At 28.5% G+C, this 22352-nt stretch overlaps 1 protein-coding gene across 1 annotated transcript; it reads left to right on the top strand.

The window, feature by feature from the left end:
* The first annotated feature begins 1311 nt into the window (after nucleotides 1–1311).
* LOC129619368 (uncharacterized) lies at nucleotides 1312–6107 on the top strand. The gene is made up of 7 exons (XM_055534611.1): nucleotides 1312–1317; nucleotides 2369–2575; nucleotides 2645–2873; nucleotides 3006–3227; nucleotides 3556–4050; nucleotides 4111–5757; nucleotides 5920–6107. Exons 1-7 carry the CDS (start codon nucleotides 1312–1314, stop codon nucleotides 6105–6107), a joined length of 2994 nt encoding a protein of 997 aa, XP_055390586.1.
* The last annotated feature ends 16245 nt before the right edge of the window (nucleotides 6108–22352 follow it).

Raw genomic sequence — 22352 nt, 5'->3', positions numbered from 1 at the left:
ATATTTTAAAAATAGTATTAGGTAATCAGAAATATCAGAAAGTACGTATTCTTAATTTTACCTTGATAGTAAAAAAGGAAAAAACTTGTTATATTTACATTGAGGTACCTATAATTTTTATTTTCTACCTTAGTTCTTGTTATTGTAGCTAGTTGCTTGCGCACCGAATTGTTTTCGTTTTTACTAGTTGTTTACTTGTCCGAGTTCAGCGAACTTGAGACCTTGCATGATTGATGTGTAAGTATGTCATGACCCATTGATTGTTGTTGATTCGAGGAGTTGTATGGCGTTGGTATCGTCGAGCAAGTGTTAGTTAATGGCGGAAGTTATTTTTAAGGTCGTAGACCTAGCTTTGAAGTAAAGAGTTCAGGAAGTTGGGAATAAAGAGAATGTTTTTATAAATAATGTTAACGGAATATCATGAAAAAAGTAGTATTATTTTTATATAGGTACCATGTGTAAGAATACTACTACTACAACTTTTTTTATTATTTTGAAGAAGAGTGTAGAAAAATGCAATAAGATAACATTTATTTATATTATGATTAATTACATCTTGTATTGCTTTTCTTATTTTGTTTTGCTTCTGTTGTTTAATTTTTCGCATTAAAAGGTAAAAAGAAATATGCAAATATTTCAATGCATTTTATAATGCATAACATACATATCTATTCATATATATGTAGTTACTTAAGGTTAAGTTTAGGAAATAGAAGGAATGAAATTCTTGTTCGATTCTTCGTAAAACAAGAAAAAAATGTTGAAGGCTTAAAAGTAATATGTAAAGAATGATCTGGTTTTGATTGTGGTTTTTATAAAAGCAGAATAAAGAAAAAAAATAAAGCATCTTTTTAACTCATATATTAAAAATGTCGTATTTTTTAAATTTTCTGAGAGCCTGGTACTAAGTATATGGTGTTATTTGTATTTTGAAAAACAACAAAAAAATAGATTTAAATGTTGTTCTTTTTTCTTATGGAAGCAGCAGATTTCATAACATAAAATCTAAACCAATGGAAAAAGGAAAATTATGAAACATTTAAAAACACATAATTATTTTTATTGTAATTGAAATTTATTTCGACCATAACTCATATCTGAAAAAATTAAAAAAGACCTAGGAAAATAAAAAAAATACCTGAAAGTTGAAATAAAATACAAATCTTTCATTTTACTAATTTTTATTTTCATTTTTAAACAAAAAAAATTAAATTCCTTAAATACTTAAATAATTAAAATTATTTATATTTTTGACAATTTTAAATTTTTATTATCTGTTGTTTTTATGATGAATTTCCCTGAATTCACCAAATGAAGGTAATTTTTATTTAATTTAAAAATCTTGACGTAATTTTCAGGCATAAAAATGTAATTATTTTGGGTTACAAACACCCAATAAGGTTTTTTTGTATTTTTTCTCAATTTTTCTTCTATGCCTTCTAGGGCATAGTTTTCATTTCGGTCCATTTGTTGAACCGTTAAGTATTTTTTAACAACCGTTTGACTGTTAAAAATACGTATGAGATCCATATCTGGATCCTCCTTTTCTTTTTGGGCCTGAGATTCGTCAAACCCAATTGAAAAACAATCCAAAATTTGGATGCTGTCTTGTTGTTGTTGTTGATGATATTTTTGCTGTTGCTGTTGTTGTTGCGGTTGTTGTTGCTGTTGTTGTTGTTGTTGATTCAGCTCTGCCTTTTGATGACTCATTCTTTTCCCTTTTTCGGTAGTCATCAAAATTCGGCTTTCTTCATAGGTCAAGTCAAGCGATTCCATTTCTATTAGGTATTGATATATATTTTTTCTTGATAATAGAAATGCGACTGTTGAATATTTAGAAAATTCTGAGAGTATTTATACAAAAACTGAGTATATAAAATCTTCCATAATCAAATACAATTATATGCATTACAGTTTTTCAATTAGAAATCATAATTAATTTTATTACAAAATGACAGAATAATTTTTTAAGATGATTAAAACCACAATGTCGCAAGTTTTCCTATTTTTAAAATAGTTTCAATACAAAGTTGTTAAAGGATTTTTTCTTTAAATACGAAAGTCGAAAAAAAATTCTTAAACCATAATTTATGTATCACGATTAAACTATAATTTTGAAGTGTACAATGCAATTGATTGCATCGCATTTGGTGTTTATCTTTTCAATTAGAAATCATTGGATTCTAAGTCTAAGGTTTAATTAACTGAAATATGATTTTGCTACAATGTAACAATTAGTTTCTTTTATTATTAATATAATAAATTTGAATCCGTTTACAGCCAGTATACTTTCGTATTTTCGAATAAAAACATGGCGCGCAAATTTGTTTTAAAAAAATTTCTACAATCTTTTCAAGAAAATTTAAAGGCGTATACCATCGAAAGTGAAAACATATCCGTCATAAAACGGTTCAATATTCAAGGTCGCGTAATAAAATTTAAAGTTAAAGCAGCACCATCACAGCTAGAGCCAATTGAACAAGTTTTGAAATACATTCTTGAAGGAGTTGCCCCCACAGATCAAATAGGATTGACATTTTGCGATGAAAGTTTTGAACACAGAGGACCGGGATGGGTGAAATTCCAGGAGGCGAGGGAGCTTAAATTTGAAGACGTGTGGAACATCATATCAAATATTTTTCAGAGTAACTCTGAAGGTTTAAGCTCTGATAAATTTTGTATAACAGCAACATGTGTTAAATTACCACAAGGAACCGGTAAAACTTTAAAATACACAAATTTTGATGACGAATGCAAACACCGTAGAGGAATTATTACAATTTCAAACAGAGATAATTTATGCTTGCCTCGAGCTTTAATTGTAGCGATCCATCAAGTCGAAAAATCTGTAGATTATAAACAAATAATAAAAAGTAATTAAAAATTGCAAACGAAAAAAGCCACAGAACTTATTGAAAATGCAGGTCTTACAATTCCTAGCAAAGGCTGCGGGGTCATCGAACTAAGCAAATTTCAAAAACATCTATCTAATTATAAAATAATAGTATATAAATATGGTACAAAAGGAAAAGATGTAATATTTGAAGGATTAGGAATAGGGAAAAAATTAAATCTTTTATTTCACAAAAACCATTACAACATGATTACGTCACTTACAGCAGCATTCAGTTGTATATATTATTATGAAGATTGTCATGTAGCGTATAATAACAAAAATGGACATAGATGTACTGGATCATGCCCGTGTTGTCAAAAATCACCACCATGTGATAAAAATTTGAAAAATATTATGTGTAATGATTGTAACAGAAAATTTAATGGTCAAGAATGCTTTAATAACAACTACAATAAGTATTTGCGAACTAATACATAAATGTTTCAAATGTTTAAGGGTCTACAAAAAAGATAGACAACACATTTGTGGTGAATATTTTTGTAAAATATGCAATAAGTACGTGGAAAGTAACCATTTATGTTATATCCAACCAAATAAAAATCAACCCAATTTAAAAAATTTCTTGTTTATTTTTTATGATTTAGGAACAAAACAAGAAAAGATTTTTGAAGAAAAACTTGTAAAAAATAATAAAACAGTCATTAAACAACATGAAACAACTTTATGTGTTTTTGAGCAAAAGTGCGATCAGTGTATTGATATTGTATCTTTATATTTATGCGCAAATTGCAAAATTAGAAGAAAAATAATTGAAAAAGGAAATATTATAGAAACTTTTCTTAACTACATATTGGAAATCAGAAAAAAATTTAAAAATATTATAGTAATTGCACACAATGGACAAGCTTTCGATCATCAGTTTATTTTGAATTTTATTTTAGAAAAAACATCCTTACAAACTAAACTGATAATGACGAGTACAAAAGTAATAATGATGGGAAATATAAAATTTATAGATTCGTTAAATTATTTTCCAATGGCTTTGTCGAAATTACCAAAAGCTTTTGATCTACAATTTAATATGAAGAAAGGGTATTTTCTTCATCTTTTTAACACAGCGAAAAATGAAAATTATATTGGGCAATTACCCTCTGTAGAATATTACAATCCAAACGACATGAAAGTAGATGAGCGTGAAACCTTCTTAAAATGGTATGAATAAAATAAAAATAAAATGTTTAACATTAAAAAAGAAATTATTGAATACTGTGCCAATGACGTTACCATTTTAACACAATCTTGTTTAAAATTCAGAGAAATGTTCTTGAAGCAGTGTAATGTTGAACCATTTCTAGAAGCAACAACAATTGCATCTGCATGCAATCTTGCATTTAGAAGAAATTTTTTAAAAGAGGACACAATTAGTTTAATTCCTAAACATGGATACAGAAACTCAGGCAATCAATCAAAAGTGGCTATTCAATGGTTAGTATGGGAAGAAGAAAAAAGAAATATTAACATCAGACATACAGCAAAACAGAAAGAATCATTTGTTAACGGTATAAAAGTGGACGGTTTTTGTTCAGAAACTAATCAAGTTTTTGAATTTTACAGTTGTTATTATCATGGACACCCTACTTGTATACCACATAACCGAAATAACAGTTTGCAAGACGATTCAAATGATACAATGAACACGAGGTATGAAAGAACTATTAAAAAAGCTGAAAGATTACGAAAATTAGGTTACGATGTTATTGAAATGTGGCAATGTGAATTTAATTCATTAATTAGTAAAGAAGAAGCAAGTTATTTAAAAAATCATCCGTTAGTGCAACATGCACCATTGAATCCTCGAGATGCTTTTTATGGAGGACGAACAGGAAATGTCTACAACTATTATAAATGTAAAGAGGAAGGAAAAATAAAATATATAGACATTTGCTCCTTATACCCTTGGGTTTGCAAGTACGGAAAATTTCCTATTGGTCACCCGCAAATTTATGTCGGGGAAAGTATTTGTTCTGCTCTAAAACTAAATAACATGGACGGAATTCTTAAATGTAAAATTTTACCACCAACGAACTTACTACATCCCGTTCTCCTACTAAAACAAAACAACAAGCTAATGTTTTCATTATGTCGAAGTTGTAGTGAAGAAAAATGGCTTAAAGAATGTTGTCCACATTCAGATGAGGAAAGAGCTTTAATAGGAACATGGGTAATTGACGAAGTTGTAAAAGCTATTCAAAAAGGTTATAAAATGTTAGAAATTTATGAAGTTTGGGAATACCAAACTACAAAATATGATAAAAACATGGATACACAGGGCTTATTTACAAATATGATGAACAAATTTATTAAAATTAAACAAGAAGCTTCAGGCTGGCCATCTAAATGTGTCACTAATAACGAAAAAGAAAACTATGTTAAAGATTTTTTTGATAAAGAGGATATTCAATTGGAGCATGAAAAGGTTTCCAACAATCCTGGCTTAAGATCATTTGCAAAATTAATGTTAAATTCATTTTGGGGCAAATTTGGTCAAAGAGAAAATTTACAAAAAACATCAATCATTAACCAGCCTAGAGAATTGTACAGCCTGTTAACAAACCCATCTATAGAAGTTTGTTATATTTTTCCGGTAAATGAAGAAAACATTATAGTTAATTGGCAGTACAAGGAAGAAGTAATGGCTTCCTTACCAACAGTTAATGTGTGTATTGCTGCTTACACAACAACTCAGGCGCGATTAAAACTGTACAGTTACTTAGAAAAACTTCAAGAAAGAGTCTTATATTACGATACTGATTCCGTAGTGTATATCAGTCGTAAAGGGAATTATGAACCTTCAGTAGGAAATTTTATTGGTGACATGACAGATGAGTTAGAATGTTATGGTAAAGATAGCTACATAACAGAATTTGTAAGCGGTGGCCCCAAAAATTACTCATTTAAAGTATATAGTACAAAAGATAAAGAAGAAAAAATTATATGTAAAGTTAAGGGTTTTTGTTCAAATTATGAAGCTTCCCAAAAAATTAATTTTAACACAATCAAAGAATCTGTGTTAAACCCGAAAGCAGACAACGAAATTTATATATTATCACAAAATATTGGGCGCAACAAAGAACACAAAGTAGTAACGGTTCCGCAAATAAAAGTATATCAACCGAAATCAGAAAAGCGCAACTTAGTTGTAGATGGTAGCTCCCTTCCTTACGGATATAAGAGGTTAAAACAAAACTAAATTTGTAAAAAAATAAAAATATAAAAATAAACTAAAAAATAAAAAAAAAAAAAACAAACAAAAGAATTACTTTCTCCAATTTTTATTATTTTACAAAGGTCGAAAAATAAAACTATGTATATAATATGTACTATGTTTTAAATAATACTATCTTTATTGATCCATGTATTATGATCGTCGCTAAACCCCAACCATTTTACGAAAACTTTATTTCCCTGTTTTTTAATAATTTTTTCTACTAGATAAGCATCAGGATATTTAACAGGAGTAAGTTCTTCCTTATAGAAACCACCAGAAATAGTATTGTTTTTATAGTCAACTAATTGATATGTAATGGGATATGTTTTATTTACTTTAACGATTTTAAAAATCTCAGTAGACCAGTTAGGTTGATAACCTTTTTCAAAATGCTTTTTGTGTTTATTTTATCCTTACATAATCACCAATTTTATATTTACTTTTTTGAAAAATTTTAGGTTCTATATAGATATTTCTTAATAAATATTGTTCATTTTTCTTTGTAACTTCTTCAGGCGAAATTTTTATTTTCTTATGTTTTGTTGAATTATACTTCTGTATTAATGATGATAAAATATGTAACCATTTATAATTTCCATTTAAACTATAGGTTTTCCACATCATATTTTTTAATGTTCTATTAAATCTTTCGACAATTGATGCTTTCATTTCGCTGAATGTGTGATAATGATTAATTGCTTTTTCTTTCATATAATTTTGGAATTTTGAACTAAAAAACTCCTTGCCTTCGTCAGATTGAATATTTTTGGGAATTGATTTTGATCTTTTAATTATTAATTTTAAAGAGTTTAAAACATTTTCAGCATTTTTTGTTTTAACAGGTTCTGCGTAAGCGTATTTTGAAAATATATCTATAGCTGTTAACATGTATTTATATCCTCTATTGAATTTAGCGTAGGGTATCATTTCAACTAAATCTATTTGCCACGTATCATTTATTCCCTTTTGCTTGAATTTTCTTCTGAGATATCGTTTTCTAGCTGGTCTATGTATCTCCGATACTATTTGAGATTTTGACATTTTTTTTATACCAGTCAATCAATTTTGAAACTTTAATTTTGTATTTTTTTCTTGTATAGCATTCACAAGTATCTGGTCCAGATGTAGTATCTTCGTACGCCCAAGGGCAAATAGTAAAATGGCTTCCGTGTATCGAACTAGTTAATTGTAATTTATGTTTAAATGTTTTCAAGTAATTGTTTAAATATAAAATTTGATTCTTATGTTCTTCCAAAATAACAGAATCATATACATTTAAAAACTCGTTGACATCCACTTTTAAAATAAGAAAAATAAAAAGGATTCGATTATTTATATAAGCCGTTGCAGCTCAATAAAATGAACAAAGTCAGTATTTTTATATTTAAGCATGATTGAAATAAAAAACTTTAGTATACATCAATTTATAATCGTAGCAGCTTAACTGTAACGAATTTTCCAGTTTTACTAAAGAAATAAAATGGATACTCAATCACCAAGAGGGAATGGGGTTTCAATTATGTTCAATAATGAAGAAGAACCAATTCAGATACCAAATTCATTTTGCTGGAATTGCTATAAATGTCTTATGCTGTATATGGTATTTTTATGTTTGCTTTTTATTATTTTTACAATTACTCATGTTTTAAATAACACAAAAATAATGTAAATAAAAGAAAAAATAAAATAAAATACAAGAAACATATGAGTCTAGTAGCATAGTGCTTTTATTTATTTCTAAATATTTTTTTATCTTATTTTTAAGTAAAAACGGAATTTCATAAAACAATCTAGAATAATTACATTGGAAGTTACATCGATCTAATGGTATATAAATTTCACTTTTTAGTATGATTTCATTGTTTTCTACACATTGTCTTATATATTTCCTTACATAGTCTTTTACACCTTCTTCAGCCTTGTGGTTGTACTCCATTACCAAATGAATAAAATCAATTACGATATGAAATTCATACATCTCTTCGCTCCTTAACACGAAAGTTTTTAAATTTTTTGTTTTTATTCCAAATTGTAGACAAGAGACCTTGTTATTTATAAATTTTTTTTTATACTTTGTTTGAAATTGCTGATAAAATTCCACCCAATATTCATAATTTATAAAAATTTCCTTTTTTCCAATACGGTGTATTGAAATGGTTGCTTCTAATAATTCTACGTGGAATCCTATTACTACTTTTACAGTATGTGTTTTGTTTAAAAAATAAGTATACGCCAACAACATGTTTTAAGAAACACTGATTAAGTAGTGCTGATCTAGCTATCTGTTTTTAAACTGCATTTTAATTGAGACATTTCATCTTTTATATAACATGATTTCTAGAAACACATGTCTGAATATTCTGCTTTCCAAATGAAATTTTCTTAAAACTATTTGATCATTTTTATACCAAAACATCTATACCATGCATACACGCAACAGTATTCTCCACAAACTTCTGAAAAGGTGCTTTGCAATGGTTTGTCATTGAAAACAATACATTTATCTTTTAAAAAACTTAAAATTTCCTTTTTATTTGGTAAACCCCCATAAGAATCAAAGTATTCAACACAACCATATTTTGGAATATATATGGCTAACCAATGTTCGTCAGGATCTTTTGCTTTATCAGTATTTATAATTATAAGGGAAGATCTTTCAAGGTTTTTTGGTATTTGATCTAAAGAAAATACACCTCTAAATTTTTTTCTTGTATATTTATTGCAATTTAAATATTTTATAATATCTAAAGTATTCATAAATTTAATTCACTTAAATCATAAACTGTACTGTTTTCTTTAATGTAATACGAAATGAAATCTTTTTTGATTTTTCCGTTAGTCAATATCACATTGAATTTTTTTAATATTTCTTTAAGTTCATAGCTTATATTGTCATTAATCAAAGTTCCAAACGAATAGTTTTCAAAATTTTCATATATTAATTCCTTAGTTGGAAATTTGTAAGAAAACTCCTTTACAATTTTTTTGCATTTTTCTTGAATCCCAACTAAGCAAATATCTTTTACAAATAAGGTATTCTTGTCGTCACAACAAAACGTTATATCAACAAGTGCATAAGACGATGATATCATCTTGAATATTAAAACCATTTATGCAAATGTTCTATTTATAGGTTTGCGAAAATATTTCTATTTTTGTCAATTTCAACACTTGCATCAAATTCTCCATAGACAATAGCAGGCAATACAGATGATTGCGCTTTAGATAACCTTGCCTCAATTCTAATTGTACCTTGATTAAATAGACCCTGACATATGTCATTTCCTGATGCATCTGGTGTCAAATCGAAAGCCAAGATGAAAAATCCACTACTAAACATAGATTTTGATATTTGATGTCCTTTGTCATTATGATAAATTCCTGTACCAGAAAAAAATGTATGGTATGCACGAGTATGACAATTATTTTCATCTGAAAAACTTGTTTCAATTGCTGTGTTTGGTACTTGTACACCATTTACATACAATACAAACTGGGACATATCAAAATGTCGAAAATTAAATTAAAAATCAAAATGCCCAATGAAGACATTATCAAGTGAAATAGTTGATGTATTAGAAGGAATTGAAAAACTTTTTACTTCAACACGCTTGTAATTGTACTTGGCATTCGATTTTTCTAGAACAGCATTATGGGCTAGTAGCACACTTGGGTTTATTGTTACGTGCTTCATAAATAATGCAGCTTCCAAAATTTTTAACTGAGATTCATCAGCGTCGTCTGCAAAAATATAAAAATCTGGTTTTTCAAGTGTTAAAGTAATTCTCACATCAACGTTATTTATTAAAAGAGTCGGTTGGTTAAACATATCAAAATGTAGTTTACCCATTAGCTCTACGATATTGCTGTTGTGATAAAGTTTTTGACGTTCTTTTGATCCATTATTATCTGGTTTTGCTATGTTTGGTTTATCTAAACACCATCCAGCACACTCTAAATGAATAGTAGCGGCATCCGTACCATAATTTAATAATGATTCAATGTATGCTCTGTAATGATAATTTCCATCTGACGGGGTAATACTTTTTCCGTTAAATTTACCATGACACTGTTTTATTATTGAGTGTAGAAGATTATTCACTACACTTGGTTGGGGCAATGCTTTTCCGTCGGCACCTTTGTCGTTATTCCAATGGTTTCCATCTTTTTTAACAATTTGTACCTTTAATCTAAGATATGTAGAAGATAAATCTCTGTATGTATCACCATGACCTAATGAGACAAATTCAATAGTTGATGGATTATCTAAAGAAGCAATAGGATTGTATGAAACTTCTTCAGATCTTAAAATACTAGATTGAATTGGCTTTGTTCTAAAAATATCCAATTCTGATTTCATACATTCAATCATAATTAATCAAAAATATCAACTTTTTTTCTTTTGCTATTAACTTTTCGTCGCTTTGAAGCAAAATAGTCGATTTTTTTAATGAGGCGCCTTTTTATAGTTTTTCTTTTTCTTTTTCCAAATCCATACATTTTGTTTAATTTACGATCTGCTCCACGTCTCACATTTTTTAAAATTTCTTTACCCCGATCCTGAACTACTTCTCTTATATTTGCTCCAGTTGCAATATCAGATAGAGCATTCATACTGGAATTAATTGCTTCATTTTTCAATATATTAGCTCCGGAGACAAACAAAGGTTTCAAATATTTAAAAAGCCCCCCAAAAAAACTTCCCAATCCTCGACCTCTTTGATAGGCAAGGGCAGAATGAAGTAAGGGGCCGATATCATCAAGCCCTTTACCAGATTGAACTAAATAATACTTATAATACAATCGTTCCATAATATAATAGAAAAGTAATATAATTTTTGCTTAATACCTTTTATTTATACTTTTTTAAAATGTAATACAATTTTTGTTGGAATATTACTATTGGAAAAATTTATTTGTTTACCATATTTATCACATAACATAATAGAAATATTATCAAAAAATTTATTTTCAACTGGAAAATAATGAATATTTTTAAATTCAAAAAAATTATTTTCGTATGTATTCTTTATTATTATTGTTCGTAAACACCTCAAAGTCTTGTCACCGACAATTTGTGGTTCTATAATGTCACTGTATACAAACATAATATCTGATTTATTTACTGGTATAAAATATAAGGTTTCTAAATAAGACTTGTACAATTGTACAATTCTGTCTTTATATTTTTTAAAATCGGGGTATTTTATTAAAATTTGATTAAAACATTCTTTGATAAAAACATCAATTGAACAATTGGTTTTTACACCTATTTTTATGTCAACTTCTGGATCGCTGACACATATTTTAACCACTTCACCAGTGTATTCAGTTGGTTCTCCAGATTTTATGTAACTTGAGTTCCTTGAAATATGATCAAAAATTTGCCATTTAAGTTGACGCTCACATTCCTTTTTTGTATATCCTGCATCCGGTTCTATATTTTGTATGAGTGTAGGTAAAACAAAAGTTTTCCAATCAAAATTGATTTGTTCTTTCCTATATTGAATATAAGTTGTACCTATGTTTTCATATTTTTTTTCTGTACTTCCAATCGTAATTGCAATTCTTTTTTCGTCTGTTTCTTTTTCGAATATTTCCTCCTCTGTATTTTAGCATCCTTAAATTCCCCAAAAATTTTGTTTGGGTGTCTGTGTTTTTAAAAGCAGTTTTTGGACGAGTTTGAGTACTCTTTGTTTCTGTAAGTTTGGGCTCGTACGACTGTGCTGTAATGTTTTGGGGAACAGTTCTACTATTGTTCCTTATTTTAAACAGGTTTTGACGATATAAATACCACTTTTGGATATCAGTCAAATTTTTATTCAGTAGAATATTTTTCATCTTTTTATTTAACTCATTTAACTCGACATCAGAATTTTGTTTTAGTTTTTCATAAATTTCAGGTTTTATTATTACCATTTTATTAAACATTGCGCTATTCATTTTAAGAAACGTCCTATTATTCCAGACAATATGGCTCCGAGAAGGCTTGGTAAAAATCCCCCTTTTTGAATAATTATTTTTCGTTTATTATTTATAGATTTTCCATTGGAGGTTAACGCCCGGAACTCTTTTTTATACTTCCTTAGTTGATTCGTTATTTTTTTATTAAGATTGCAATTTCCTTTTAATATATTCAAAGCTATTTCACAAAATGTTTTTATTACTTCTGGTTCACAATGCTTAATTATTATTTTTTGAAACCTTGGTTTAGAATTTTTTAATAGGTGCAATATATGTCGGTTGGTTTTCAAACGTCTCATATTCTTGTGCTAATTGCTCTAACTGATCTTTTGTACAAAAACATGAATTTAGACCAAACAAATCACTTCTTAATCTAAAAAGATCGTTGACTTCTTGAGTGAGATCTAATAATATATATCCATATGGTTGTGATGTTACCTTATTATATACTTTTTCAAATTCTTTAACCTGATTCGGATATATTTGTCTGGCCAAAGGTAATATTTGTGATTTATCTCTAGGGTTTTTGAAAAGTACTAAATATTTACAATTTAATGAAATATCTCTTGAAAAGTTTCCTTGATGAAATAGATTTTGTGTTACAAAAATTTCTGTGATGTGAACCTCTAGTAAATAACTCACATATTCGTTTGTCCTGTGTACTTAACATCATATCGTCTAATACTATTAATATACGTTCATGATTATCATTTATGTCTGGAACAGTAACATAATGCTCAAGCCGTTCTATATTTTTGGGAACAGCATTTTTATCAGGATAAAAATGTATAAAAGTGGTTTTCCCACAGCACGATGGACCGGCCACCATCATTGATTATGTGTTCACCCCAAATGGGTGAAAAAACATAATGAAAATAAAAATTGATCTTGTAACCTACATATATTTATAACATAAAACATGTCAATTGGTCAAAATATTATATAAATCTAGTAACCTCTTCAGTACTTTTATTTTCATTTAAACTTTCATTGAGGACAAGCACTTGTTTTCAATATGAGCGGACAGATTTTTATTGTCGACCTTCAATTTGTACAAGGAAACGAAAAACACTATTTTGTAAAAGAATTAGCTTTACTTGAAAAAGGAAGCATGATCCCCATGGTGTATTATTTTAAATCTCCATACTCTGAACACGAACTTACACAAAAATCAAAATATAATGTTCAATATTGTGAAGATAATATAAATGGATTAAAGTGGAATAGCGGAAATATAAAATATTCACAAGTACCACATATTACTAAGCAAATTTTACAATCAGCTGAAAAGATTTATGTAAAGGACATTCAAAAAAAGGTATTCTTACAACAGTTCATTGACAAATCCAAAATAGAAGATTTAACTGAAAGTATGCCAACATTATTACAAATTGAAAACTATAAGTCTTTATGCTCTATTGCTGCACATAATGGAATTAAAAAATTAAGATGTGCTGTAAAAAACGCAATAAACATTTACATACATTTGATAAAGAAAAAATACTGAATTAACTACATAATAAAAATATGAAAACAAAAGTTCACTTTAACTTGAAATTAAAAATTCATTATATGTATGCATGGGATTTTGCTTACAGAATTGCTCGAAAAGGAATATACGAAAAACTTGCACGAGATAGGAACCGGTTTCAAAGACGTATACAAATATTTGAACCAGTGATATCTGCAATTCTAACCTGTAGTCATCGAAAAAAAATATTTAAAGAAAGATTCCAAGAACAAATATGTACTATATATAATTATATTAAAGAAAAAGTGAGAAAAAAAAGTGTTTTGAAATTTATAGGTATATATGTACGTTCTATAGAACATTCTACTTTAAGAAAAATACAAATGCGTAATGTATTAACAACTAGACTTTTTTGATTAACCAGTTTTTTTTTTGTATTTAAGTACAATCAAAGAAAATGAAAACAAGAATTTGTTTTTATTTTCAACGCAACTATTTGCAACAACAAATTTCATGCATCTTATGCAAAAGTAAGCAATAAGACATTCCTGCTATTTCTTAATTATGCATAGTAAAAACAAAAAAAATGCGGTGCGCAAGCAACTAGCTACAATAACAAGAACTAAGGTAGAAGGAAAATAAAAACGAGAAAAAAAATAGAGTTGACCTTGTCAACTCTGTGATACCCGTACGAATTTGTTATTCTATGTGCGAATAACTAATGTGCCATAACTAACTGGGCAGACTATGACTTTAAGTTGCCGTATTACCATATTAATTTATGCAAAATTTCAGTACTATGTGTTATTCAAAATACTGGTTGTGCCAAACTACTATTGATGTTGTATGGCAGCTACCAGAAAGAGCCAAGAAATTTTAGGGAATTTTATCAAGCACATCGGCCCTACTAATATACTCACTTGTTTGAAATCTCAATATCACAGCTTTTATAGTTTCTGAGATATAGCCAAATAACTTTTGAAGTTGTATGGCAGGTACCAGAAGGAGCCAAGTAATTTCAACGACTTTTACCAGACACATCGGCCCTACTATAATATTCGTTTGTGTGAAATTTCAATACCATAGCTTTAATAGTTTCTGAAATGTAGTCATATAACTTTTGAAGTTGTATGGCAGGTACCAGAAGGAGCCAAGTAATTTCAACGACTTTTACCAGACACATCGGCCCTACTAATATATTCATTTGTGTGAAATCTCAGTATCACAGCTTTTATAGTTTCTGAGATATAGCCAAATAACGTTTGAAGTTGTATGGCAGGTACCAGAAGGAGCCAAGTAATTTCAACGACTTTTATGGGGCATATTGGCCCTACTAATATATTCGTTTGTGTGAAATTTCAATACCATAACTTTTATAGTTTCTGAGATATAGCCAAATAAATTTTGAAGTTGTATGGCAGCTACCCGAACCAGTACCCCGATCATGTCCAATTTAAATAGGGTTCTGGCACTTACTACAATAAATCATTTGTGAAAATTTGGTGAACTTAGCTCAATTAGTTTTTGAGTTATCGTTCGGACGGACGGACGGACGGACGGACGGACAGACAAAGCTAAATCAACTCAGAATTTGACGCTGGTCAAAAACATACACTTGAGTCTATATCTAACACCGTTATTTCTTAGCGTTACAAACGGTAAGGCAAATTTAGTATACCCTTCGAACATACGTTCGTACGGGTATAATTATACGTACTTCAATGTAAATATAACAAGTTTTTTCCTTTTTTACTATCAAGGTAAAATTAAAAATACGTACTTTCTGATATTTCTGATTACCTAATACTATTTTTAAAATATTTAATTTAAGTTTCCTTATCTGCTGGAACTCCGGCAAAGGAAACTCACATGTAAACAAATCATGCAAAGTCTCAAGTACGCTGAACTCGGACAAGTAAACAACTTGCTTTGCAACCTTTGACCTACTTTATAGTTCATTGACCTGGCGGCCACCTCAGCTTCGTACATTCATATGTACATGGGTCATGACACACTTAAACAAGTCATTTACCTATACCAGGAAATAAACGACCCGTTATACAGGTCATGACATACTTTAACAGGTCATCTACCTATACCAGGAAATAAGAAAGTGAAAGTGGGGCGTGCGATATGGGCTGATTTTTTCCCAGAACAAAGACAACCAATACCTACTCTCGTGTTATAGACTGTCCCGTAAGTTGCCTACCTGAAGAGTTGTGATCTGAGAATATTTCTTCAATATATTTTGCCCATAAATCTTTCCTTTATTCAGTGTCAAAAATTAGTTGGTTTTTATGATTTACCAAAGTAAATAGATTTGATTTACGATATTGTCCCGATATTTCCTTTATTTCTCTATAAAGACTGAAATCGTTGTGTGTACGTTGTATTTCTTGGATTTGTTTGCATTCTTTAACCAATCTGATTGTGCCTTTCGACATTCCTTTCTAATTATATTTTGTATTCGACGATATTTTAAAATATTTTTATTTTTGTATGTTCTTTTTTCATCCACTAGTGCTAAAATTGCTGTTGTCATCCATCTTTGTACATTACAGTTGTCATCAATATTTTATAAATAATTCATACTAATATTTTATGTTACTTATTGAATTCAACGGCATCGGAACGTCTTCATTTTTTTTTTTATCAACATAAAGAGAAATATTTCAATTCATCATTTCTAGGCAAACTTTAATTATAGAAAACAAAAGATCATTTAAAATATTTGTTTGTATGCTACATTTTATCAAACACAAACTCACTTTGCTTCAAAAAATTCAGTCCTGGTAAAATTATGTTATCCGAAGTAATTTTAATGTGAAACAAAACAAAAACAAATGCTTTCTTTGCAAAATTAAAAACTTAATAAAATTAAAAATTATGAATTAATCGAAATTCTATTGAATGAATATTTCTTTTAATGAATAACATTCACATGTATGTATATGGTGTAAAAAAACTATTTGTTTTTGCAAATGGTAATAGCGATTCAGAACTATACACCTTTTTTTTCCCCCAATTTTTTTTTTTATTTTTCATTTGTTATAATTTTTTTATTACAAGTGAATGAATCTCAATAAAAGTTTTTATAAAATAATATTTTTTTTAACTATTATTATTAAATATTTTATGATACTTTATTTACAAACTGCACTAATTGTATAAATATAGTAACAAAATATTCTTTGTTTACTTTTTAAATAACGGCGCGTAATTTTCTAAAAAAAAAAAAAACAATATTTAACGGCATTTAATGTGAATCTGACAATGCTCGGACGTACCTTCATTATGTTTTTTTCAAGTTTCGATTTTTTAAGGAGTGTGAGCGAAATAGAAACAAAGATGCCCCTTCCTTTATTATTTTTAATTCGTTGTATTATAATTCTATATGTAAAGAGAATTCCATGTGTAAAGAGAATAAATACACAAATTAATTTACAAAAAATATAACTTTTATAATAATTCATTACGCGAGATTCAATATAAAATATGTTGAAATAGCGTCGCTAATCAGGAGTACAAATGAACGATATTTTTATCGTTATGAAGAATATCGATATTAACCCCGAAAGTACCATTATTTATCTATCAATACTCTCGCTACGACAATTTTGCATAAATATCGGCAACATTAGCGAAAATAAGAGGAAAACAAAAATATCGAAAATAAATGGTATAAAAGTTTCCGCGTTTTGTCTTCAGAAGGCTTTGAGCGATTTCAAAAATGAATCTGTTCATGTTCTTTGGAAAATGTACAACATAAATCAGTTTTGTCGTGCTGCGAAGGTTTTGTTTTAGAATTTGAAGGAAACAAAATTTTGCTACCTTTTTTGAGCTTTCTTCTTAATTTTCACAATATTTTCATTGCTTGTTTCGTCATTTGTTGTAAGTAAGCGTTTTTTTTAAAGTACTTTTTGTTTTTAGTTTTATCGCTGTACTAATATCTTTATATCTAACAAGTCCCAATGCTCAGAGAGAAACTTGAAAGCACGACCTTATTTTATATGGGTTTTTTTAAATCGAAGTGGCTAGTTTTTGAGAAGAAATATTGAAATATATTCACACTTATTATAAAGCAGGTAAAATTGCGAAAAGATATTTGAAAAATCAAGAAAATATATTAATATTTTCATTCATTTTATTTTAAAATTCTTAAAACAGCGGAAAAACAACAAGCACAACCTTCGCCTTCGACGTTTTATATGTTACTGAAAGCATTTCATTATTTTTAAGTGAACAGCTTTTTTTTCTCATAGAGTAAGTTAACTGAAGATATGGGAAGTAACTGTGGTGTCAAGTTGAAAATATAATTAATGAAAGATAACTATTGATATGAATACATAGTAAAGAGAAAATTTGAAGAAGGCATTAGAAAATAATTTCTAAAATACAATCAAATATTATTTACAAATTTTATATACACTCCTAAATTTTACTTCTATTTTTATTTCAGAAAAATTTTTAAAACTTAATAATATATTTTCATGTAGTTTTGTGGGGTTCAGAGCTACTTGAATTTTCTCTTAAATAAATAAATTTTATTTTTAGTATAATTGCACTGAAAATTTTAATTGGATAATTTATACTAATATTATATTCTGTATCTTTGAATTCGTGATAAGATCTTTCTACTTCATTAAGTACAAAATAAAGGAAAATTATTTAATTAAATTATTTAGATTCAATATACTACCAACATGTGCTATTTGTAGCGGTAAGGTTCAGCGTAGTTCTCTTGCTATTGAATGTGGTGACTGCAACGGTATATTGCATGCTCATTGTGCTAAATTGTCTCAAAATGAGATTGATTATATGAATAAAAACAATACATCATATACATGCTCCATTTGTCGACTGGCAACGCCGGCAATCTGTTAACGATGAGAGTGTTAGTCATACAATCAACTCTCTTACGATAAGTATAACCAATACACAAGCAAATACACAAGATAATATTAAAAATTCTATTGCTACAAGTATTAATTCGCTTACTTTACCACAAAATATGTCTACTACTAAGTCAATTACAAACCAGCAAAAAACAAATGGTTCTTCAGGTTGTCAAACAAATAATGTTACTCTTCAATTTTTGTATGCTCTGAATTTAGAAATGAAACAAATGCTAGCAGAAAATAAAACTCAAATTAATAAACTTATAGAAAAAAAAGAAACACTCAATAAAAAAAATTATGTCTCTTGAGTTAAAAGTAAATAAGCTAGAGCAAAATAAAATGAAAAAATGTGTTGATGTTGTTGGATTGCCAAATGTTAACTCAAATATTGTGAAAGAGAAAGTATTATCTCTCTTTTCTCAGATGTGCAATGAAAATTTGAGTAAAAGTGACATTACCACTTCACCAGTGTATTCAGTTGGTTCTCCAGATTTTATGTAACTTGAGTTCCTTGAAATATGATCAAAAATTTGCCATTTAAGTTGACGCTCACATTCCTTTTTTGTATATCCTGCATCCGGTTCTATATTTTGTATGAGTGTAGGTAAAACAAAAGTTTTCCAATCAAAATTGATTTGTTCTTTTCTATATTGAATATAAGTTGTACCTATGTTTTCATATTTTTTTTCTGTACTTCCAATCGTAATTGCAATTCTTTTTTCGTCTGTTTCTTTTTCGAATATTTCCTCCTCTGTATTTTAGCATCCTTAAATTCCCCAAAAATTTTGTTTGGGTGTCTGTGTTTTTAAAAGCAGTTTTTGGACGAGTTTGAGTACTCTTTGTTTCTGTAAGTTTGGGCTCGTACGACTGTGCTGTAATGTTTTGGGGAACAGTTCTACTATTGTTCCTTATTTTAAACAGGTTTTGACGATATAAATACCACTTTTGGATATCAGTCAAATTTTTATTCAGTAGAATATTTTTCATCTTTTTATTTAACTCATTTAGCTCGACATCAGAATTTTGTTTTAGTTTTTCATAAATTTCAGGTTTTATTATTACCATTTTATTAAACATTGCGCTATTCATTTTAAGAAACGTCCTATTATTCCAGACAATATGGCTCCGAGAAGGCTTGGTAAAAATCCCCCTTTTTGAATAATTATTTTTCGTTTATTATTTATAGATTTTCCATTGGAGGTTAACGCCCGGAACTCTTTTTTATACTTCCTTAGTTGATTCGTTATTTTTTTATTAAGATTGCAATTTCCTTTTAATATATTCAAAGCTATTTCACAAAATGTTTTTATTACTTCTGGTTCACAATGCTTAATTATTATTTTTTGAAACCTTGGTTTAGAATTTTTTAATAGGTGCAATATATGTCGGTTGGTTTTCAAACGTCTCATATTCTTGTGCTAATTGCTCTAACTGATCTTTTGTACAAAAACATGAATTTAGACCAAACAAATCACTTCTTAATCTAAAAAGATCGTTGACTTCTTGAGTGAGATCTAATAATATATATCCATATGGTTGTGATGTTACCTTATTATATACTTTTTCAAATTCTTTAACCTGATTCGGATATATTTGTCTGGCCAAAGGTAATATTTGTGATTTATCTCTAGGGTTTTTGAAAAGTACTAAATATTTACAATTTAATGAAATATCTCTTGAAAATTTTCCTTGATGAAATAGATTTTGTGTTACAAAAATTTCTGTGATGTGAACCTCTAGTAAATAACTCACATATTCGTTTGTCCTGTGTACTTAACATCATATCGTCTAATACTATTAATATACGTTCATGATTATCATTTATGTCTGGAACAGTAACATAATGCTCAAGCCGTTCTATATTTTTGGGAACAGCATTTTTATCAGGATTACACCAAATTATTTTTTCAACACAAGATTTTATATTGTCTTTATTATTTTTTAAGAGATTATGTATAAAAGTGGTTTTCCCACAGCACGATGGACCGGCCACCATCATTGATTATGTGTTCACCCCAAATGGGTGAAAAAACATAATGAAAATAAAAATTGATCTTGTAACCTACATATATTTATAACATAAAACATGTCAATTGGTCAAAATATTATATAAATCTAGTAACCTCTTCAGTACTTTTATTTTCATTTAAACTTTCATTGAGGACAAGCACTTGTTTTCAATATGAGCGGACAGATTTTTATTGTCGACCTTCAATTTGTACAAGGAAACGAAAAACACTATTTTGTAAAAGAATTAGCTTTACTTGAAAAAGGAAGCATGATCCCCATGGTGTATTATTTTAAATCTCCATACTCTGAACACGAACTTACACAAAAATCAAAATATAATGTTCAATATTGTGAAGATAATATAAATGGATTAAAGTGGAATAGCGGAAATATAAAATATTCACAAGTACCACATATTACTAAGCAAATTTTACAATCAGCTGAAAAGATTTATGTAAAGGACATTCAAAAAAAGGTACAACATTACAACAGTTCATTGACAAATCCAAAATAGAAGATTTAACTGAAAGTATGCCAACATTATTACAAATTGAAAACTATAAGTCTTTATGCTCTATTGCTGCACATAATGGAATTAAAAAATTAAGATGTGCTGTAAAAAACGCAATAAACATTTACATACATTTGATAAAGAAAAAATACTGAATTAACTACATAATAAAAATATGAAAACAAAAGTTCACTTTAACTTGAAATTAAAAATTCATTATATGTATGCATGGGATTTTGCTTACAGAATTGCTCGAAAAGGAATATACGAAAAACTTGCACGAGATAGGAACCGGTTTCAAAGACGTATAGAAATATTTGAACCAGTGATATCTGCAATTCTAACCTGTAGTCATCGAAAAAAAATATTTAAAGAAAGATTCCAAGAACAAATATGTACTATATATAATTATATTAAAGAAAAAGTGAGAAAAAAAAGTGTTTTGAAATTTATAGGTATATATGTACGTTCTATAGAACATTCTACTTTAAGAAAAATACAAATGCGTAATGTATTAACAACTAGACTTTTTTGATTAACCAGTTTTTTTTTTGTATTTAAGTACAATCAAAGAAAATGAAAACAAGAATTTGTTTTTATTTTCAACGCAACTATTTGCAACAACAAATTTCATGCATCTTATGCAAAAGTAAGCAATAAGACATTCCTGCTATTTCTTAATTATGCATAGTAAAAACAAAAAAAATGCGGTGCGCAAGCAACTAGCTACAATAACAAGAACTAAGGTAGAAGGAAAATAAAAATTATAGGTACTTCAATGTAAATATAACAAGTTTTTTCCTTTTTTACTATCAAGGTAAAATTAAAAATACGTACTTTCTGATATTTCTGATTACCTAATACTATTTTTAAAATATTTAATTTAAGTTTCCTTATCTGCTGGAACTCCGGCAAAGGAAACTCACATGTAAACAAATCATGCAAAGTCTCAGGTACGCTGAACTCGGACAAGTAAACAACTTGCTTTGCAACCTTTGACCTACTTTATAGTTCATTGACCTGGCGGCCACCTCAGCTTCGTACATTCATATGTACATGGGTCATGACACACTTAAACAAGTCATTTACCTATACCAGGAAATAAACGACCCGTTATACAGGTCATGACATACTTTAACAGGTCATCTACCTATACCAGGAAATAAGAAAGTGAAAGTGGGGCGTGCGATATGGGCTGATTTTTTCCCAGAACAAAGACACCCAATACCTACTCTCGTGTTATAGACTGTCCCGTAAGTTGCCTACCTGAAGAGTTGTGATCTGAGAATATTTCTTCAATATATTTTGCCCATAAATCTTTCCTTTATTCAGTGTCAACAATTAGTTGGTTTTTATGATTTACCAAAGTAAAT

Source organism: Condylostylus longicornis, unplaced genomic scaffold, assembly GCF_029603195.1.
Source record: "Condylostylus longicornis isolate FDR11 unplaced genomic scaffold, ASM2960319v2 ptg000012l, whole genome shotgun sequence".
Classification (NCBI taxonomy): domain Eukaryota; kingdom Metazoa; phylum Arthropoda; class Insecta; order Diptera; family Dolichopodidae; genus Condylostylus; species Condylostylus longicornis.
The sequence above is the reverse complement of the archived record's forward strand: the minus strand, read 5'-3'. Positions and strand labels throughout refer to the sequence as shown.

Excerpts from the sequence above, each read along its gene's own strand:
- LOC129619368 (XM_055534611.1), top strand. Across the intron at positions 2,576-2,644 it reads AACACAGAGGACCGGGATGG|AGTAACTCTGAAGGTTTAAG; the intron begins GTGAAATTCCAG and ends AATATTTTTCAG. Across the intron at positions 2,874-3,005 it reads TTATAAACAAATAATAAAAA|TATATAAATATGGTACAAAA; the intron begins GTAATTAAAAAT and ends ATAAAATAATAG.